Raw genomic sequence first — 23272 nt, 5'->3', positions numbered from 1 at the left:
AAGCACTTGATAAGACAAAGAGGCGAGGGTAACTCAAAGAGAAGCTGTACATCACATGAGATGACTTAGTCGTAAGTTTTCTAACGTCGCCGATGCTTAGGTTCTTTTCAGTATTTAAACAGATAAACATGCTTCATAAAATAAAAACATATTACACGTTGCATTTGGAATTAATTTTCAATAAATTATGACCAAAAACTATTCGCAAAGATAAAATTATTTCAATATAGAACGACAAAGTTTAAATGAGGAAAAATATGATTTTTTGAACGTTCACCTCGCGTTGCCGCTCGCTGCAAAAATAATTTGACATCCTGAAACTGTAGCAACATCGCACTCTCTTATCTGGCAAACCATTCGCTGTACTGCTGTACTGCGGTAAAAACTGCCAGTTTTTCGATTAATTCTAACCAAAAACATGTATTGTTAACTCAAATTTTGTTATAAATTCAATATCGTGGCTTGGTAGTCAAGTTGGAACTTTTTAAGCTAATCTCATTAGTATGAAATATATTAGCACAGTTATATCATATGAAGAATTTATAGTTGATTTCGATATGATTTAGAACACTGCCGAATGTTCAAATTTATAAGCGATCTTTTCTTGTAGGTTGACTAGCTTCTTTATCAGATTCAAGTGTGACGCTTAACCTGAACGCCTCCAGCGTTACGCCCTTCGTAACACCCCGAAAGGGAGGCCGTCACACCCCGGTCTTGTCACACCACGGTCTTGTCACACCCCGGTCTTGTCACTCCCCGGTCTTGTCACTCCCCGGTCTGGTCACACCCCGGTCTTGTCACACCCCGGTCTTGTCACATCCCGGTCATGTCACAATCCGGTCTTGTCACATCCCGGTCTTGTCACACCCCGGTCTCGTCACACCCCGGTCTTGTCACACCCCGGTCTTGTCACACCGCGGTCTTGTCACACCCCGGTCTCATCACACCCCGGTCTTGTCACACCACGGTCTCGTCACACCCCGTGAGTGGGGCCTGTAACACCCCGGTCTTGTCACGCCAGGATCTTGTCACACCCTGTGAGTGGGGCCGTCACCCCCCGTGAGTGGGGCCGCCACACCCCGGTCTTGTCACACCAGGGTCTTGTCACACCCCGGTCTGGTCACACCCCGGTCTCATCACACCCCGTGTTCTAAATACGTCACTGGTCGGCACAGGCGATGACAGAGGCCCTCGGTACAAGGCCCTTGCGGCCGTTGAGGCAGCAGAGGAGGTAGCGGTCATCCACCTCGACCACGACCTGCAGACAGTCGCCGCGGTTGAAGGACAAATGGCCGTTGTCTGTAGCTAGTCTGTGATGCAGAGTCTGCACGTACCTGTTGATACCACGTACATGTGAGGTCATAGGTCGTTATCATAGAGAATATTGGTTATATTAAAAATTTTGTCTATACGTACTAAGTGATAAAAGAAAAATTTGGCGATGGTAAAAATGATGCTCATTAAACGGAAGATAATTGAAAACTCAATTTATCGTTTCGTATGCGGGGAAAGAATTCAACAATGTAGCAAGGTGACGCACAAGGATTTTCCTTTTTGAATATGCAACCTTTACACGTTTATTGAAACTAACTTTGAAACAAACTTTACACGTTACATCCGTGCGAACCGGAAGAAAGATGATATTCGAGCTAATGCAGTTATTGCCTGCAAACCAAAGAAATTATGTTATTCAGTCATTTAAGAACAAATAAAAATTGCACATATCTTCCAGAAGAGCTTTGCAAGATTGAAATATGCAAGAGTATGACGTTTGGAATAAAAAATTAGATATTCTCTTGATAAACTTCTATGTGGGCGAGGATCCTCAATTCAAAAAGGATATTGACACTGCATCGATGCAGGAAATCAGTTATAATGCTGGATGTGAATACTAGACAATAGTTCGGACTGACTGAAGTAGCCGAGGTATTCTCAGTAAATTAGAGAAGTTTTCATCATCAAGTCAAACTCGTACATAAAGATGACAGAAACCAGTACTTCTCTAAACAAACTGAAGTATAAAATTAGGAGAACCCGTATCAAATGTGCACTTAAAAATAGGAGTGTGAGTGCGACCAAATGCCAATACACCCGAAAATGAACTAAGAGAAATGCCAAAACAAGAAACCAGCAAAGTAGTGATGTAAATATTAATTTAAACACAGTCCCAATTGAAGGCATAAACATCGAGCAGAACTTGAACTTAACAGATAAATTTTGAGTTTCTCACGTGACGAGCTTCAATTTTTCAATGCAATTGTTCACTATCCCGTACCGAAGGTGAGCTTAAGAATACAAAGATCGAATCCTCAGCAGCTAACATGCATGTATTTCCCTCAAGATGCAACATTCGTAGAAGTAAAATGTCATACCTGAAATTTCAAAAGGAATTGGCTAAAGCATTGTAATATAGTAAAGTTAGAGAGGCCCCTTCATTATATCAAATGTATTTATTTACAGGCAAGAGTTGTAACGTTGAGTGGAGAATGGGACATTGGAATGAATGGCCTACAACTTCTAGAAAATGAGACCAAGCATTCAAGTGATGGTAAAAGACGTTCAAAAAGCAACTACCACTGACTAAGTCTGATGCATTGAATGCAATGGAGACTGTAAAATAATAAGACGATTCAAAAATTCTATTGAACATAATAGGTGCAGCTAATGTAAACGATAAAGGACCGTGACAGGCCATGCATAACGTGTACTTTTACGTTGGATATTTACAGCTGCGTTGGAGCATCAAGAATGCAATTAAAGGAAACAATTCTAAGGCGTCGGATTCGACCACACTGAGTAATGTTGCATCTCCAGGTCAATAATGCAGTTAACCGAGCCATGCCTGATTATCTTCAAGCGACTGAAAGTGCATTGTCACATGCTTTTAGTGATTAAATCAACTTATTAACCAAACTCGTAAAATAAACAATGCGTTATATGCTAGTGATCGAGACTACGCTTACCGAAAAAGACGAGATGGGCAAGTTTGTGTCGAGTTAAAGCCTCAGAGTCCCAAATTATTTTCACTGGAAGGAAAGCTGAACGAAGCCGAAGCTAACTTACTGTGCCTTGCATTCGAAAAAATAAAGGCATAAAAATTGCTCGCTAAAGTGAAGAGGAAGAAGATTTTATAAACAAAATAAAAATGTTGAAGAAATAAACCAAACGATACTGAATAATTCAAAATTGTGTGTAATATCCAGAACCACACATAGGCTTGCCTCGAAAACAGGTAAGTAAATAAATTGATTAAAATAGCTTTCGGAGAAGAGATTATACAAATGCACATGATTCCCAAGCCCATACTCCCTCCTAGTCATAATTTTTACTGACAGAGAACAAGCCACGGGGCGCGAGATAGACGGTGCTTACAACGCCAGTGCAAAGCGAGAATATAAACCGGTCTTTGTTTCGATTTATTTAAGACAGGAAAGACGGAGTTAGACAGGAGCCGTTCGAGTGTGAGACTGACGGTGAAGTAACGTAACACTTACCTGGGCACGGAGCCCGGTACCAAGCGTCTGCCGTGACTTGCAGAACGTACGCCTGACGACGCTGAGCTCTTCTTGTGAACGCAGTCGTACCTGCCACCGCCTCCAGTGGAGTGTGAAGAACCGCGTTCCATAGAGTCGCTGCGGCCGGGCATCGAAGAAGCACGGTTCCCCGTAGCTACGACATTGGCACCACCGCCCACCTTGGGCGACACACGCGTCCGCATCGTCATGGGACGCGAGTCATCGGACTTATCCTTGAGTGAGCGACGCGGCGCGGGCTTCGGGAGATCCTTGCTCGTCAAGGGCGATGAACCAAAAGGACGAGCGTGAAGTGGTGGTTTGATTTGAGGCGACGTTTTTTCTTTAGCCGGTTCGAAAACTTTGAATGGCCTCTGCGGGGAGGTCATGGAAACTGGTCGAGGTATTTTGGATCGGCTTCCTGAACTTGGGCTAACCACTTTCTCTCGGACGGTTTGTGAGGGAGAAGTCGAGGAATGGCCGGAGCCGTCTGCGAGAGGGGTGGTTTCGTCGGTAGCGTCCGACGGTTCTGCATCTTGGCATTTGCTTGGCAATTCACATCCTGTCATCAGTTCCCACTTCAGCTGAAGGCGTCGGAATTTATCTCCTTCTGACTCTTTTCCTTTACCGAATATTAGAGACGTTGGACAGAGTCTCTGGCCCTTCTCATTCTCAGTATCTTTGTCAGTGGCTGACCGCTCGCTGATATCGTCATCTTTGGTAGAGATGTCGCTATCTCGCATGGCAGGAGAAACTTCATCTACAGAATTCTGAGAAAGAGCTCTCGTGGTCTTAGGATTATCGATACTGTCGGAGAAGTCTTCACTGGAGCCCGAAGCAGCATTTGTTTCCTCGAGCATGAGTTTATCTATGGCGGTGATGAGCTTAGAACCTAACTGCACGTTACTCCAGCGTTTCTTAAGGGCAGGATGTAGATCATCCCCAACGGCATCTGCGTTATCGTAGCAAGAACGAGGCCTGGGGCTTCGACTTCTTTCTTTTGTGACGCTTGCAGCGACAGTCTGTAGCAAGTCTGCCTCCGTCGACTCAGGAGATGTGAGGACTTTCATGAGAGCCTTGACGCGATCCTGCTGCGCTGCCGCCGTGTTCTTAAACTCCTTGGTTTCCTTGGCGACGAGAAGGTGATCTAAGAGCACAGAAGAAGGACGATCACCAGGACTGTTGCCGGTACTGCTGGTGTGAATCATGAGCCTTTCTTCCATCTTCAGCAGGCTTGCGTGCAGGAGTTTGTACTCATAAAGAAGGTCCAGGTGGAGGGGCAACAACGACAGAGGGCGCACTGCCATGAGGAGGTCGTCGTATAGGTTCCTGGTGGCAGTACTTGAGAGGTACAGGAAAGCTTCAGGGTGGAAGTGTTTCTGCAGGATACTTTCACGGGTGCGGAGATAACTCAGCCACGCGTCCAATGAGCGTATGCTGTAAACAAAAAGTATTAATGAAGAGAATCACAGGTAATGTCCTATTTTATTCCAAAAAGTATTAATGAAGAGAATCACAGGTAATGTCCTATTATCTTTAACAATTTAACAGCCAATCATCTTTTACTCTAAAATTAAAGCGAAATTCCATCAAATCGCGAGGCAAAAAAAAAAAGTTTCGCGCTAAACACAGCTAAGGAAAATATATGCATTACTATTTGACCATCAATTAATTTGTATGACGGTTTAAAACCATAAGATTTAATCATTAATACTTCAAAGAAAATGCAGGACATACTTAAATTTAGATATATTCCATAAATTTGCAAGAAAAAGAGTTATAACTAGCAAGAGAAGAGAGACTTTTTTCCTGAGTTGAATGCAATGAATCTTGATTAGGAGCAGAACGAGGATGGGATATATGTGAGAGAAATGCATGTTTAACATGACGATCAAAGAAAAACGCATGTTTAACATAATCAAGTAGAAACGCATCTTTACCATAACCACCAAAGAGAAACGCATGTTTAACATGACGATTAAGGAGAAACACATGTTTAACATAACCATCAAATAGAAACGAATGTTTAACATGACGATTAAAGAAAACGCATGTTTAATACAATTATCAAAGAGAAACGCATGTTTAACATAACCATCAAAGATTATTCTACAATAATTACTAACTTGAGTAGCCCGAAGATGAAGGCGTTGAACTTCATGGGTCCCTCAGAGAGACATTCTTCGCTGTTGAGGGTCAGGACGAGGTCGCTCAGAGCCTTCGTCGTAGGGCCTGACATATATTTTAAGATTATTTACTTATAACGAAGCTTTGCACGTAATGGGCATGAATCCGCCTTACATTATTATTTCGGATACATTATCAACATGAGCACATGGGGGCAACATGAGCACTATTATTCTAATATTACTTCTTTGCAAGATCGATTAGAAGAACTCTGATTATTTAAGGGTAGTTTTATTGAAAATTCCAGCCCTCAGCCGATGTTCGGCATGAAATTCCAGCTCCAGTATAATGAAATTCAGCATGAAAATCTATCTCTGGTATAATGAAGCTCGGCATGAAATCCCGGCTTTATTATGATGAAGTTCGGCATGAAATCCCGGCTTTATTATGATGAAGTTCAGCATGAAATCCAAGCTCTAGTGTAATGAAATTCTGAATCAAATCCCAGCTGTAGTATAATGAAATTCAGCATGAAATCTCAGCTCTAGTATAATGAAATTTGGAATGAAAATCCCAGCTCTAGTGTAATGAAATTCGGCATGAAATCCCAGCTCTAGTGTAATGAAATTCGGCATGAAATCCCAGCTCTAGTGTAATGAAATTCGGCATGAAATCCCAGCTCTAGTATAATGAAGTTCGGCATGAAATCCTAGCTCTAGTATAACGAAGTTCGGTATGAAATCTCAGCTCAATTATAATAAAATTCAGCATGAAATCCAAGCTTCAAAATGATGAAATTCGGCATGAAATCCCTATCTCGGCTTCACTATGAATAACTCACCCATTTGACTTGTGGCCTCAATCATTTTCCAGACGGAGTTGGCAATCTTGCCGAAGAGAGAGTGCAGGGACGGCTGCAGGCCGTCACTCAGCAGCGCGTAGATGGCGGGGCAGAGCTTTTCCAGAGTGAGCTGTGCTGCCACGCTGCTGCCGCCGCTACCATCTGCACCACGATGGTAGCAATAATAATGTAACTCATCAAAAACGGTACTCCGGCCTCAGTACAACTCATACTCAACTGTAACTCATCAAAGGCCGTACTCTTGCTTCAGTACACGAAACGGCCGATTTCACATCCGAGATTAGTGGGTTTTGCTCAAAAATCAAAAACTTTCGTCAATTATTCTCTGACAGAGTTACAAACTCTATTGATATATATTAATCAACTGTTTGTGAGATAAGGATCCTTTTGCATAGTAGCACTCACTGGGTTTAGGCTTAGCGGCGTGCGAGTGGCTGAAGTGCGACACGAGCTTCTCGACGGCCACGCGGACGGACATCACGAGCGCCCGCTTGTCCTGAGCGTCGTACACCACCGGCCGCTCCTCGATCTTGGAGGGAACCTTCCGACAACAACAACAGTTTGTAATACAAGTAAATGCAGCTTATAATACTTTTCATAAAAATAAATCGCATTAAAATTACGACAACTTTTTACTTGGCATACTAACGAGCCTTCAAAACAATTTCTAATGCATGACAATATCATAGAGATGGGCTGAGCATGCTAGTGTTTAGTTTTAGAGTATTCAAGTCCCTATTCAAATTTGTGACTTGACATTTTTTCGTAATTTTACGATACTTCACAAAAATAAAAGAAGAAATTAGAAGTTGGAAAGATATCCAGAATTTATATGAGGCAGGCTCGCTCATTACTCACGTCATACGCTGACTCGACGGTTTGCCGGGAGTGTTGGCAGCCGTGGCCTGCGAAGGACACGCTCTTCTTGGGGCACCAAGCACACGTGTTCTCTTCGGTCAGATTTTTACCCACCAGGAAGTTGCTCACGCGGGACCTGAGTGCTGCAAGATCTTCTTCAGTAAACTCCTCGTGACTGGAGACGTTGGGTAATTCACTGACGGGCAATAGGTTCTTCAGTCTGAGTCCCTTGCCACAGAATCCAGTGCAGGCGGTAATGCAACTGCAGTTCATTTCAGCAGCGCCTCCATCGGCCTCAGTTCTGCAGGGCTGGTCGTCGTCGCGCTCCTCTTGCCCAGCATCCATAGATTCAGGTAGAGATCGTCTCCTGGCAACGTCGTCCCGAGATAAACGATCGGGCGAATCCGCGGCGCTGTGTCGTTTCTTGGCGCCTTGTTTCTGAGATTCGTCCCTCAATGACGTAACTTTCCTTAATATGCCACGGGGCAAAGGTGGCCGAGGAGGGGGATTATCCATGTCTTCCACACCTTCCTCACTAGGTAGAGATACAGAGCGTTTGGGAACCGATGGAGCTTCTTCACCAGACGCAAGTTGCTGGTTTGTTTCTGAATCGTTAAGAATAGTGGATGATCCTCTATAACCTGAGGAAGGCTGCGTGCTCAAACTTGTGTTGCTGTTCGATGTCTTCGCTGAGCCGAAATCACAACTATTGGGTCGACGAGGAGACTTTGGAGAGATACAATACGATGGTTTTACTGTTTCCATGCATTCAGTGTTATCAGAAAGCATTTCCTTCAGCTCTTTAGGAAGTAGAACGTTAAGAGACTCCCAGTCTTTGATATGAGAGAGCCCACGTTTGCGTAATTTTTCCATGTCATTACAAGAAAATGGACGACGAGAAGATCCCTCTCTGACCTTTCGACTGATCACGGGAGGTCTCCTGTAGTGCTGAGGCACCAAAAATATTCGCGAGTCTACACTGTACTTTTTATCCTTCAGGAAGCTGAGATCTGGAAGAGCGTAGTTGGGATAATAAACATAGACATCTTTTCGGTCCATGAGATTACTGGTGTTCATGGTAGCAGACACTTTTAAATTAGACGTCTGCAGACACTGATCAGCCATTTGTTTGAGAGCCCTGGGTTTAGGACGAGGTCGCTGGGGCGTGTGTTGAGGAGTATGCGAGTCCGACGCAGAGCGTAGCCGCTCTATTGAACCCTTCGTACTCGCGTATCCACTTGACGAGTTGCCAGAGTTTTGGCGTTGCCTTTGAGTGCCGTCACGACGGTGAGCTGACTTCTTAGGAGTGCTAGGAGATTGTGAGCGGTTTCTACCTTCAGTGTGGGCTCCAAGCACATTCTTGTTCGGCGATCCAGTATTACTGTCTTTACTTCTTTCCTTAGTCGGAGAGCTCTGAGAAGAACCAGACTCTGAAATTTTCTTCTCCCCTGAATTTGCACAAGTTGAAATTTTTGTCTCGGATTCGGACTGGTCATTGACAAGTTTATTTTCAGAGCGACTGTCAAACGAGATGTCCATGCCTTCGGGCTCCTCTCGGATCGGACTGGTCATTGGAGGCTTCGAGCAGGGACAAACTTCCTTCAAACTTTCTTCGAAGTTAGCAGTATTATCAAAAGCTCCGACAGGTCCAGTATTGTCAAGTATTTGATTGACCGCATTGTTATTGTTGACCAAAGAACCGTCCGTCTCCAAGAGGATAGTGGCTGCAGTGGGCGAAATGATGTCACTGGAAGTAGAACCGAAGTCACCCGAATTAGAGTTTATATTTCGCGGGTTGATATCGCCGCCACTTCGTCTTCGCATGCCACGCTCGATGATGGCTTGGTTGTTACGCATGACGGAGTGAGGGACGGGTGACGCGCTGCCTTCCATGTCATCGCTTTGACTGTTCATTGGCCAATCAGAACTGTCAACGGCGGAGGGGTTGTCAGAACTGGAGCAGCAAGCACCTTCATGTGATCTGCTAGTACAACTCGACGACAAGCTGATGGCTTCCTTGCTTAAACTTTTCTGCTTCATGAAGAGGCGCACGAGAGAAAAAGAGTTACCTTCAGCTTGACGGGCGGAAGAGTGACTTGAACGGAGACTGTTTTGCAGGTCAAAAACTTTAATACATTGTACACCGGTGTCTATTGACTGACGCAGCAAAGATCGTCGCATGAGGTTCGGCATGCTGTTGCTCTTACTGTTATTTTCTTCGTGGCTCTCATGAGCAGCCTTAGCAGTTCCAGCAGCAGTCGCTGTGATGGCTGGTTGCAGTTGCTGCGGCAGGATTTGTTTGTGAAGAACTTCCTGCGTACGCCCCGCGGGGGAAAGGTGGGAGGTTGCAGCCCGGGTCTTATGAGCACCCGAAGGGTCTGGGGTCCGACAAGAAGGGGAAGATTTGCGGCCGACGCGAGACCAGGTCGTGTAAGGCTGGTCCGAGTGCGTCATGGCGGGGGCCGGAGACTGCCCGTCCTCAAGACGGTCCGCGGTCCACGAGCCGCTGCCTGTCGTGTCACTCTCTCCTGAAACGAAAAGTGGTTTCAGACTCGTTGAAAACTTGGCAAAGAGACCGAAAACTGGGCGCAGTGACAAATACAATCAGTATAAGGATTTGCTTCCCTTCGATAAAGTCGAATTTCCCAAAAAGAAAAATCCAACCTTAATTGCAAGAATCCAACCTAAATTGCAAGAGAGAAGATTAAATCTATAGTCAAAATATTCAAATTGGCAATAGAAAATTAATATAATACGACAAACCGTGAACAGTTAAAATTTTGTGATAGTATTAACAAAACATTACCTGCTTCATGGTAATCCGAATCCTCGGAATACTGGATGAACGATCCTTCGAAAGCAATTGTATAATTGTCCTTGTTGGCCTGGCAGGTCAAGATGAGATCTTCGTGCAGACTTTCACAGTCGAGAGAGTCGACGCTGAAGGTGGTGTTGCCTATAGGCGGAGGTTCTTTTAGGGGGGAAAACAACGGACCAGATTGGTACAAAGAAATGTCGCCGCTGACTCCAGAGAATTCTTCTTCTTCGAGGTCATAGTCTTCGTAGTGCTGACATTGTCGCCATGCGTTGTGGCGGCACATGGTAGGACGACGACTTTTGGTGGGAGTGTTGTTGGCTGACGGCTCGGCGCTCTCCTCGCCGTCATGATCATGAAGCTGCAAAATAAATAGAATAAAATTTCAGAAGATGTATGTGCACATATGTAATATTTTTTTATGCATGTAAACATTTATATCAACGAGCTCACGAAAGAATAATTTCAATAATAAATATGAAATCTCCTTTGTTGAAGCAAATTCTAGGCAATCTTACACGACACTGGGCGCAGACGCTGGGCAGGGCCAGAAGTTGGTTGATATCGTCGCTCCTGAAGTCGTCCATGTCGATTTCAGCGAGGTTAGCGTCGAGATGTCGTGACAAAGTTTCATAGGAGAGGTCCTGTAGGTCGGGTTCCGGGTTCGTGTCGAGCACGGACGCTCGACACAACCCGTCCCGACCCCCGGCACCGAGAGACTCGCGGGTGTAACTTTCCCGGTACCTGGGACAGTTAGTAGCGAACGCAGGACTATGAGAGGCATTATATTGGCACGATGCTTGGTTTTGTAACTTAAGCGGGTGAGGTTTTATCTCAGTAAAGCTTGAACTTGAGATTCTGATCGAGGTTAATTGTAGTGGTGATGAAGAGCGGGTAAAGATCGGTTCGTGTGAAATTGTTAATGCAAATTCGTCCAGTACTTTAGCTTGACACGATGCTTGGTTTTGTAACTTAAGCGGGTGAGGTTCTTTCTCAGAAATATTTGAACTCAAGATGCTGGATGAGGTTAATTGTAGTGGTGAGCGGGTGTAACTTTCCCGGTACCTGGGACAGTTAGTGGCGCACGCGGGACAATGAGAGGACTTGTATTGACACGATGCTTGGTTTTGTAACTTAAGCGGGTGAGGTTCTTTCTCAGTAACATTTGAACTCAAGATGCTGGATGAGGTTAATTGTAGTGGTGATGAAGAGCGGGGCAAGATCGGTTCGTGTGAAATGGAAGAAGTCAATGCAAATTCATCCAGTAATTTAGCAGAGATGGGAGACGTATCAGAAGAAATGGATTCAATTAGGATAAAAGGTGAATGGCCATATTGATTATCATTACTTTCGTCACTGTCAAAAGAAAATGTATTGTTTAATTTTAAATTTTTTTGATTGAGTTCATTTGCATGAGAAATCATTAACGAATCTTCAAAATAGACCTCGTTAAAAATACTTCCATCATCATTTTCGACATCATTGGTCTGAAGTTTAACAGGATGTGAGCCTCTCTTAAGAAAATTGAATCTTTTATTGGGTTTATTGGAATTTTCAGCATCGCTGCAGCACTTTGAGCAACTGACGTCATTATAAGGGAAAGGAGGTTCAGAGAATGGAGGGTAAATATCGAAGGAGAGGGTAGACGGGGTAGAAGGATGTCCGGCATCAGGGCGAGCGTGATAAGCACAATAGTAATCAGCGTCAATTTGACTGCTGATTCAAGAAGGAGGAACGATTTTGTCAAAAGCACAAGGGTACAGAAAACCGAACCATATATGACAGGTTCGAAGCAGCATTAGGTCGCGAGAAGAGAATTTTGAAGCGTGAGAATTATTCAGGTTGAAAAAACATGTACAAGAACACGACAGTAGTGGTCAAAATTAGATGAAGGAAATAAAAAATTCACAATGCAATGTCAAGGCGGGAAGAAAGTCAGATAAAAAATAAACACAGGCAACAACAGAGGAAGGGGGGTGGGAGCAAAGCAAACGAACACAAACATAAAAAAAGTCTAAGTCAATTGTACTGAATCGCTTAATAATATAGAAATTACGTATTTATCAATGTATTACAAAAGAACACTGGAGAAGCTGATCAGATTTCAACTATAAGATTTACAACTAGAGAAGACCAAAGATTGAATCCTATGCAAGCTCCCAGAGAGCCCGCTTACGAGCCCACAACAAGAACCAACACTTTATGTGGATACACTAATTAAATGCAAACAATTTCATATACACATATATTCTCCTCTCCCACACACTCGCACACTCTCCCCATATACACTCTTTTAACGTTTTACTCAGGACACACAAACCCCCATACACCCATCACAACACCACCACCCCCAACACTCCCCTCACACCACCCAACACTCCCCTCACACCACCCAACACTGCCCTCACACCACCCAACACACCCCTCACACCACCCAACACTCCCCTCACACCACCCACTCGTAGTCCAGCAGCCACTGGTAGTCAGCGGTGTCGTGGTCGAACTCTCCCTCACACCACCCAACACTCCCCTCACACCACCCACTCGTAGTCCAGCAGCCACTGGTAGTCAGCGGTGTCGTGGTCGAACTCTCCCTCGTGCTGCGCGGGACGGTCAGCGCCAGAGTAGCAGCAGCCGTCCGGCCCGCAGGAGCCCGCGCTGGCGTCGCTCACTACGCTCCCACCGACGCTAACCTAAAGCACATTCATCACATTAGGGCCGATACTTTCAGAAAAAGTTAAGATATCGTAAGTTCATCAGCCAATCATTGACGGCTTTTCAAGCAAAATCCACCAATCATAGACAAGAAAATAGGGCGTAAGTACTTATGTTCACTTAGCGAATTTTGAAAGTATGTCCCCAGGCCACTATAGAGTAAAACTCTCGTTTCAAAGTAAAATAGTGAAGTAAAATTGATAGTAACACATTAGACCACTATAGAGTGAAACTTTCTCGCTTCCAGAAGTAAAATAATGAATTAAAATTGATAGTAACACTTTAGACCTCTATAGAGTAAAACTTTCGCTTCTGAAAGTTAAATAACAAAGTAAAATGGTGAAATCGATAGTAAAAGACAAATGAATCACCACATCAGGCCACTATAGCGTGCAACTTTCTCTTTAAAAAGTTATTTTATAGCTAAATTCTATTGATTCCTGATTGAGTGCTACAGATTACAAGACGAAAGCGTTTCATTTTATTCATAGCCAATCCGAGACAAATTCAAGTCCTTCTTAGTTCTTTGAAAAGTTTTTAATTTTCAAAGAGTTTTTAACATGTCTTCCTTCCTCTTGAAGGGATTAGTAACCGGAATTATCAACTCATTGGATTTTAATATTAAATAATATAAACTCAGGACAAACGCAACGCTCTTAGCATTTTTACTCAATGACATGCTAGCTCTTGTCCGTGCGTCCTTCTGGAAAGTGTCGGAACCTTTGCTTTTACATTACAGACACAATAGCTGCTGTGAGTTTGTTGTACAGCGCAAGCACAACGTCATGCGTTATAAATATATGGAAGCGAAGATCAGTTCCATGTAAAATTATGACCATAATCGATAATCTTCAGTCCTGGCTCACGTTAAACATTTAACCCAAAGCGAAAATAATTCAGCGTCAGAGATTGTAACATGCAAAATTAGATTCACTGTACAGTAACTCGTGACCGTTGGTTCGATTCAAGCCTTGAAAAAATAATGTTACTTTTTTCATTAAAAGCACAGGTGAATAATAAAAATCCCCAAACCTTCGACCACTTTGTTCACTGCCTTGGCAACACAACAAACACATTTGACCCCCATTATAGAAGCCAAGTCTAGGAATATGAAAAACACGTCAATCTCATACAACACGTAACTTGGTGCACAACACCTGCCTCGGTTTACGACACAAATAGCATGGTATTTGTGCCGTAAACCGAATATTATTATTTTTGCCGTAAAATATTATTATATTTGCCGTAGACTATAATTATTTTTGCCGTAGAATATTGTTATTTATGCCGTATTTATTATTATTATTATTAATATTATTACCTTGTTGCTGAGGTGAACTGGTGAAGGGGCGGCACTCATGATGGCCGGTGAGGGGTGGGGAGACGAGGGGAGCAGCTGAGGGGAAGGCACTCCCCCAACACGACCCACCACCTTCACGCCTTCAATGCCTGCAAATAAAAATACACGTTCATAATTAAATCAAAGTTTAAATAAATGCATTCTGATAGACCAGAGCACAATTTTTGGACGCATTCTGATAAATCAGAGCACACTTTCTGGAGGCATTCTGATACAAAATAAACCTAAGGCCTCAATTTTTTAAAGTAAAGAAAATGGATACGTTTCAAATAAATATAAACGTCAATAATAATATAGTATTATGGTAAACACGACATGATACACGATTGATGAACGACATGACAAGAAATGTTCACGCTGATACTAGAGAAGTCATTTGAAACACATGGGAATGAAGTCCAGGGTTGGCAGTGATTAAATCAAAATGATTAAATCATGTGATTAAATCACTTGATTTTTTTATAAAAAAATCATGATTTTCTTGATTTTTTCGATTTTTTTGATTTTTTTGATTTTTTCATATANAGTAGAATGAAGATCGGTTTGTCGGTATACCAGTTTACGATGTCGCAGTAGAATGAAGATCGGTTTGTCGGTATACAAGTTTACGATAACGCAGTAGAATGAAAGATCGGTTGTGTCGGTATACAAGTTTACGATAACGCAATAGAATGTAAGATCGGTTTGTCGGTATACAAGTTTACGATAACGCAGTAGAATGTAAGATCGGTTTGTCGGTGTACAAGTTAACCAGCCGCAAGTCACCGAGTTCGCACGATAACAATCGAAGTCAAGTAGAGTGAAGGTCAGTTAATATAAGCGGCACTGCAGAGGCAGCGCTGTGACCTGATCAATAGAGCACCCGACACCGTCCGCACGAACAACTAGACGCCGCGCTTAACAAATGCAGTGCAACCAAAAACATCTTAATGTTTTAATATATATTTGTTCATTAATGTACATTAATTAACATAAACTCTTGTAGGGGAATCCATTTTAGTTAGGAAATTTTAGTCTACGTTTAAAAGTGCAGAATATTCACTGATATGTTTGAGAAGGCAATAACCAACAATTTATAAACCAAAATATATTGACTCAGTAGGATAACTGCATTCATCTAGATTCTAGAATGTCAAACTTGTGTAACATATGATCGATTTCGAGTTCATTGGCTGATGAATTTCTAATATTAACAAAATTGCGGTATTTTCAAGCCGATTAGATGAACGCATTTTATTCTAGTACAATTTTTATCAATTGCATGAACCCCTGAGTTATCCCGGCTACAGGTCAAAAGTTTTTTTCATCAAATTGGCGACTATATATTCGCAATAGCAATAGGTAAGATTGACTACGAATCAATCCATTTACTAACACATGTATTCTAGTTTAGTTAATAAAAATTAGAGCTTAATTTTTCGAACGATACTTAATTGCACTCGAAATTTGAAAAAAACTAAAGACAATCTAAAATCTGAAAAGAAAATGACTACCTTATGCATGATTATGTCAATATGCATGATTATTCAATATTCAAATAAACGCCCACCGTATAAATCGCATCGACTTCTATAATATGAAAAATGATAAATAATACTAAATACTTCTATAGTAATGCTATAGTATTAATACTTCTAAATTATCATAAATACTTATATTATATTATTACAAATAATATACGAGTACATTTGGAGGTAACAAATAAAGGGAAATCAGCAGACAGCACCGGATTTGTCTTGTTATAGCCGAGGCTATATACCGAGGATATCCTTTTGGTCCTGCCACTGCAAGACGGACTAGTTTGCGTCACGCAAGACCAGCAATACGTTAGTGTGATGATAACAAATAACAAACATATGCAGGAGACACATGTGTAGAAACAGGGATTTGTATTTACGTAAACACAAACGCCAAACTGTTGCAATTCGATACCCGATCTCAGATGAAGGTGAACATCAAACTTTGACTATTATTTTTTACTCCCCCAACTTTGGTTTAATAGAAGCAATTTGGAAATTTGGCAAGAATATATCGAATAACATCCAAAATCTTGACCTGTAAAAAATAATTAGTAAAAGTATATGCACAACGGCACTGAACACGCGATTTTACCAATGCCTGAGGCTCGAACCTCGCGTTGGGCAGCAGTAAAGCTAAAGCAGAAACTCGGCATTGGCAAACAACATAATTGAACATATTAATACGGTTTTCTGTGGGCGCTAAATGACAATATCGAATTGTGGTTAAGAATTACGAAGTGCATGCAATTTTATGAGATTTGTTCGTATGTGCTCACTGGGCAACTGCTTGTAGTTTTCCTAACTTGCCTGTGGAAGCTTAAGCAGATGCAGAGCTCAGTGATCCGAAACACGTTAAGTTGCGAGCCCCCTCCGATGATCTCATTAGGACCTTAACACCTCATTACCCACGTCCCTTCTAGTTTGCAAGGACAAGAAATTCGAGAGGAAAGAGCATGATTTTTCGCGCATGAGCGTTAACACTAACAGTAATAACATAGATTAAAATGGGATAGAACACAGTCCCCAAAAACTTTAAAAAAAATTAATCAATGCTTGTGTCCACCTTTTAAGCAAAGATTATCAGTCTCGATAATTTTATAAAATCAGGATTTGGCCAACGGCAATATTTCTGTTCGCGCCAAAATTTCTAACGAGAGCCAGTGTCTAAATTAGAGATTTAGCTCGTCAAGATTTAGGTCATGTAATTGATGGCGAAAAAAGCGTTGAAGATCAGCCAGCGATAACGAACGACTGGTCGTGAACGGACCTGCCCTGGGCAGGGGAGAGGACAATGAGGACAAATCAGACCCTGCAGGGTCGAGGTCATCATGGGAACTTGTGAGGTCGACCCTAAGGCCCGGCAAACGGACCCGAAGGCCCGGAAAGCGGACCCGAAGTCCCGGAAAGCGGACCTGAAGGCCCGGCAAGCGGACCCGAAGGCCCGGAAAGCGGACGCGAAGGCCCGGCAAACGGTCCCTCGAGCAACCGTGAGGGGATCGCATATTGGCCATACGACCGCTCCAAACGACCGGCCGAGGTAAGCGAACTTACTCTGCTTTGGGCCGAGTATATCCGAGATACAAAATATAAAGAAATGAACCCAATTGTGAGTCTGGAGACCATCATTACAGAGGGCAAAATGTGATCCTGATCAAGTTCATAAATTTTTTGAGGAAAAATTGTTAGAATGGAAAACATACATCTATTATTAATCATATAAATGCGTTCGATAGGACTGTGTCTGGTCAATCAGCCTTATTAGTAGAAAACAAGTGACGAAACCTCGATTAATTACCAATATTTCTAAAACTGTTAAAAAAAGCCAAGCAATTTACGGAGTTCAATAAACTGGAAACTAAGAAGAATCACCAATCTCGTTTACCGTGAATGAGGCTGAGGTAAAAGTAACGTTTTCCACAAGTGGTAAGACTCGTTACAAGACCTTCAGATACAAGTAACTTTTAAAACAATAAAGGTATCCACTCCACTCGATCGCTGCACAAAAAATAGCTGTGTGCATCGTTTCAATAACAGCATAGACTTTGAATTTCCAACTCGATTTTCAAAAGAAAGCCTCCAACTTGATTTTCAAAAGGAAGCCGTCACTGAAGTTCTTTCAACGCAACCTGTCGATACGAGAGTAAGATAGCGATAACGGCAGGCAAGAGGCGATACCAACGAAGATATTAAATAAGGACAGTCATTTGAAGAGCGGTCAATTGAAAGCGATAAAAAGACTCTGAAAGAACTACAGTAACGGTTCATCTTGTAGACTGAAATGAGTTCAACAATTCGTAAAGAAAAATAAGCGTCAATATGACTATCCCTGAAAAGAGTTTTTTTGGGCCATTCTGTGATTTTTAATTTTCGTAATATAATTGAATTTCTCATCTCTCGGATACGAAATACTCGTAAAACTTGTCCATTTTCTAACTATATTTGGTCACTTCCAAAACTGCAGATACAACGATATTGATTCATTAATATGCTCACATCACCAAATTATGCGCAAAATTATTTTGTAATAATAAAAATCAAGTCGCACATATTACAAAAAACATGTTTGTTGAATGAAGCGAAATTGCCAATAGTACCAGTTCATAAATAAGAATGGGGACCAAAACAATCTTCGGAGCACAATAACGCTGGATGAGAGTCGAATAAAAACAAACGTATAACAATATCTCACACGAGACTTTAGACCCCCACGAAGAAAACATCCGAACTTCCGTAAGTATTTTCTTGGATTCCATTTGGTTAAGCGGCTTTTCATGGAAATCGAAAACGTGAAATATGGACGCTGCAGTGTGAGCGACCTTGCCAAACTTTGAACTGTGACAGCCAGGAGAAAAACATGGTACAAAGTATGTAAATAACAGTACATTATGAGTACTTTAAATTGAAGAAACATTAGAAAAAAATAAAAATGTAATATTATTATTCTAATAAATATTTATTATCGTTCAACTCAACATAACGCTTCTCAGATCAAACCATGTTTGATCAGGTTTAATGAAACCATATTTTCTAAAAGAAAACAGAAAAAAAACACTTTATCACGGAGTGAAAACACTTTTAAATTCATACTTTTTTCTATTGTTGTTAACCAATATTCACAAAGAGCTCATGAAATCTCATTAGATTTTATGAAAGAATCACTAATAAAAAAGAACCACATTCAAAGTATTTTTGCCCAGAGAATAGCACGAGATGATTGCCACCTACGAAAAATTTCCCAATCAGAACATTCGTGCCAGGCAAGGTAAAGGCGCTCGAGTCGACACGCCCACGCATTCACAACTCTGCGCCATATCGTCGCGATAGTGACGCACCGAAGGGCATCTTTTAGATAAGAAGGAGGCAGAGGGAGACGCGATAAGAACGAGGTAGAGAGAGACGCGATAACAAACAGGCAGAGCGCGACGCGATAAGAACGAGGCAGAGAGCGACGCGATAAGAAGGAGACAGAGAGACGCGATATGAACGAGACACAGAGTGTGAAGCGATAAGAAAGATGCAGAGAGCGACGCGATAAGAACGAGGCAGAGAGCAACGCGATAGAACGAGGCAGAGAGAGACGCGATAAGAACGAGGCAGAGAGCAACGCGATAAGAAGGAGGCAAAGAGAAACGCGATAAGAACGAGGTAGAGAGCGACGCGATAAAAACGAGGCAGTGTGAGACGCGATAAGAACGAGGTAGAGAGAGACGCGATAAGAACGAGGTAGAGAGAGACGCGATAAAAACGAGGCAGTGTGAGACGCGATAAGAACGAGGTAGAGAGAGACGCGATAAGAACGAGGCAGAGAGCGACGCGATAAGAACGAGGTAGGAAGCAACGCGACAACAGAGACACGTCTAGAAAAGAACCTCGCCGTTGTTTAAAAGCATTTCAACAAGAAAACCAGGCTTTGACATCAGCCGAAAGAACACGTAAACTTAGGAATACGACCAAATTTGTGAAGTATGTATATTAAACTTTCGCAGAAAATTTAGATTGTATAGACATTGGATGAAATTTTGTATCCGTTAAAAAGAATGAGGTAAAATTTCTAAAATTAATTTTTCAAGTCTGTTAATTGAATTCATCATACAGCTATATGTAGTTTCCATGTTTCACTACCAAAGTGCTTGTGGTACTGCAATCTCTTCATTCCCTCACGTTAGTTACATCTTACAAAATGTGATAATTTTTCAAGCAGCAGCTTGCCAAAAAAGAAGTAAATTTATTGATATGACATAAAGAATAGGCAAGAATAAAAAATTATTTTTTCATGATATTTTCACCAGGTAGGAAAAATTTCAGTATCGAAATGATCTAAGATAATTCGCACACACAGAGATTCACGGTCCAGCTCACTAGACCGACCACAAAAAAAAACACCGCCAGTCTTTTATTTATTTCGGTCGACACGAAGCCAAATTTGTAGCGAGGGGAGCGGCTGCCCTCAGGCCCGCCGGTATGCAACCCTCGTTCAAGCGATGAGAATGAAGACTTTAACTACGAAGTATCGGTAAGAAGGCACGACGTAAGGAGAGGGCAGAGAGTCTTCACGAGACAGGAATGGAGACGAACAAGGCTGGTAAGATTTAAGGTTGACCCTCACAGCGTCCAGCGTCAGAATTTAGAGCCCCTCGTGAATTTTAAAGGAGCACCACAGCTGCAGTATAGAGGAACATAATAACGCGGCCAAAATAATCAAGTTAAAGCGAACACATTCAAGCCACGGAGTAGTTTTATTAGAAGCCTAGTGTATCAGTGAGAGAACTAGGTATTTAAAAGATGGAGAGACCTAAAAACACACGATCCTTTCTAAAACGTTCAGGAGACAAAGCACAACAGAGAAAGCGGCTCTTTATCGAAATTTCAGTGTTGAAACAATGATAATTACAGCTCAGTTCAGCATATGAGAATAGAAACAAGAGATAATTAAATTTTACGATGACAGTTGCACAACAACGACACATATACCTCGCATAACAGCTTTATTAGAAGGCCCTCGCAACTGAAACCTCTCATTAACTCGGATTGCTCACTACACTATAAAGAGGGTGCCAATCTCAGAGCGCGTCCTAGGCCGCAGCCAATAAAACTTTATTGCATGCATGCGGAAATCACTGATAAGTGTTATGTGAGCCGATAAGCCTATCAATAGATTGAGACATTGCTGCAATCTAAATAAATTGTGTCAATGCATATCTGACTGAAATCTTAAGCTGCGAATGAAATTTTCATATTTATAAAGTTTGTAAATATCTCGACTGAAATAAGAAATATGATGACTCATTTTAGTTTAAGCTAAACAGGGAACCGCGGAGAGTGTACGTGTGAGAGCTAAGCACAAGACCAGATACAGAACAAGCCATTACTCACTTTCGACAGAAGTAAGTAAGATGGCAGCCCAGAGTTTCCCCTGGCCAAATAGAAAAATGATCGAGTCCGAGGCTCGACACTCCCCTCAGAGAGGGAAGACGAGCTCGAGCAGCGAGGGCTCGTGGGTGCTTCGAGTAAACAACCACGGGGAACTGTGTAAACATGGTGGAGCCTAGGTCATTAGGAGCCCACACGCTTTTGCTCTGCAACGACTATGCTGTTCATGCCTCTAAATTTCAAAACTTCGGGTTTAAAATAATCAAATGAATGTAAGGAAGCGCAGCACACAGGCAAGCATCGGCAAATATAATTAGATTATGCTGCATTTCCAACAAAAAGTCAGGTGACAATTTCATGCTTAATTAATATAATTAGTGCCGAGGTTCCAACGAATTTACACTCGCCAGAATTTGAAGCAGAATTTTAACGAATTGAAAAAGTGAATATCAAAAGCAAATTAATTCTTTTTATGAACAGTCCGTCAAATGTGAAATAATTAAAGTACCGTATTGGACGATTGGTAGATAGGATATTCATTTTTAACTTACACTGACGTTTCCTAAAAATTATTAGAAAAATCCCATATATACGGTCCCAATACAAACGAGGCTTTTAGGAAGTGTGTTTCTAGGCGCGCCATCACACTGCGCTCAAATTTATATAGTTTTCTCCGATGACGATCTTGCAGTGGCAAATAAATTGGCTGTCAGACTGCAGTGTGCAATCAACATAAAGCCGCAGAGAAATTGAAATTCACTAGGTTCCAAAAAGCGCTTCGTGATATTAAATTTATCATGCGCCAAAACATTATTTAGACAAATTTAATTCATAGTAAGCATGCCCGTGGACTGTGACTGAAGAAACTGTTTCATATATAAGCAACGGAAAGCTTTAAACTCAATTTGTTTATTAGTTCAAGCAGGGTTGCCCCCTTAAACTAAATTTGTCGGAAACCCTTAAATTAAATTTGTTTATTAGTTCAAGCAGGGTGCCAATTTGAACATTCTTTGATTTTGATCATTTTTCCAGCAAAAACTGAAGCTGCAGTACAGAGAGAGTCCTATTGAAGCCATCAACACTGCAGAGCGCGACTATAAATTGAAACTGCAGCGAAACTTGCTTGTCTTCGCCGCAGCCGGAAGCTCTGCAGTGCCAGACAGTGAGCCGCCTTGCTTATACTGCACACGTGCCATAAAATCTTATATGCTGATATAAAATTTGATAAGGAATAAGCTATAAAATAATAAAACCCAGCTGCCAGTAAATTTTTAAAATATAAATATAACCCAGCTGCCCGTCAACAGCTAATGTTTAATAAGTGTTTGATAAATATACAATTGAACTAAGAATGATGAATTGAATAGAGCATGCCGACTGAATATTCATGAAACAAATTACGTGAACCCGTATGCTATGTAAAACTGGGTAGGAATATCGAAAAAATGTTTCAAGTTGAGAACGACTTGGTTTCATGCGGTATTTCTACCGCATGAAATAGCTCTCTTTCCCGAAAATTTTCTACCGAAAAATAGCTGTCTTTTCATGACAAAACTCGAGAGCTCGCTGCCTTTCTATTACATGTCGGGGGTTAAAATAAATTGTAGGTTGTGGGACACGCCGAGTAATAAACCCCATTCGATTGCGTGCAAGACTTCTCAGCGAAATTTTTCTTGCGCTGGCGAGAAACGACACCAATCGGAAAACTATCAAGCAGATGGCGTCTTTTTGCCGGAACTGGATTCGACTCAAGTTGAAAGAATCTAAATTTTTTACATACCACGCAAATAGTTTAAAAATTGTCTCTATTATTCCTTGTAAAATTTTTGTGACTAGTTTAGACACCTTTTACATACAACCAATGTTTCAACTGTTTCAGAAGGCATCCTGCTTACCGTTAATTGTTAAAACGAGGTTAATGTGCACCCTCGTTTAAATTGACGTTAGGTATTGGTTTCCAAGAAAATAGCGATATTCACAGTTGTATAGTCTTCAAAGTTGCGAAATCTCCTGTGATAACGAAATTTAAGTGTCGTGCTTTAGGAAAGCTACATAATAAATTTTCAACTGATCTGTAGATGCTTTTATTCGAGATTCTCAAAAATTCACTTGAATTGAACTATCGTGATAGTT

General features: G+C 41.7%; 1 protein-coding gene across 5 annotated transcripts in view; it reads right to left on the bottom strand.

The window, feature by feature from the left end:
* Positions 1-218: 218 nt before the first annotated feature.
* LOC108671312 overlaps positions 219-23272 on the bottom strand; it is a 51920-nt gene continuing 28866 nt past the window's right edge. For 3 of the 5 annotated variants that reach the window (XM_047882549.1, XM_047882548.1, XM_047882546.1), the window contains exons 2-12: positions 14211-14338; positions 12769-12867; positions 12634-12683; positions 10693-10918; positions 10166-10535; positions 7360-9887; positions 6907-7042; positions 6481-6642; positions 5639-5744; positions 3495-4949; positions 219-1334 (exon numbers count right to left, since the gene is read on the bottom strand). In XM_047882549.1, coding sequence (XP_047738505.1) covers positions 1160-1334; positions 3495-4949; positions 5639-5744; positions 6481-6642; positions 6907-7042; positions 7360-9887; positions 10166-10535; positions 10693-10918; positions 12634-12683; positions 12769-12867; positions 14211-14249 — 5346 coding nt within the window. In that variant the 5' untranslated portion in view covers positions 14250-14338 and the 3' untranslated portion in view covers positions 219-1159. Of the gene's footprint in view, positions 1335-3494; positions 4950-5638; positions 5745-6480; positions 6643-6906; positions 7043-7359; positions 9888-10165; positions 10536-10692; positions 10919-12633; positions 12684-12718; positions 12868-14210; positions 14339-23272 lie in introns of all 5 variants that reach the window. The other 2 variants (XM_047882547.1, XM_018158851.2) reach the window with 2 other exon arrangements.

Source organism: Hyalella azteca, unplaced genomic scaffold (genome assembly GCF_000764305.2).
Source record: "Hyalella azteca isolate HAZT.00-mixed unplaced genomic scaffold, Hazt_2.0.2 contig10672, whole genome shotgun sequence".
NCBI classification, from domain to species: Eukaryota; Metazoa; Arthropoda; class Malacostraca; order Amphipoda; family Hyalellidae; genus Hyalella; species Hyalella azteca.
The sequence above is the reverse complement of the archived record's forward strand: the minus strand, read 5'-3'. Positions and strand labels throughout refer to the sequence as shown.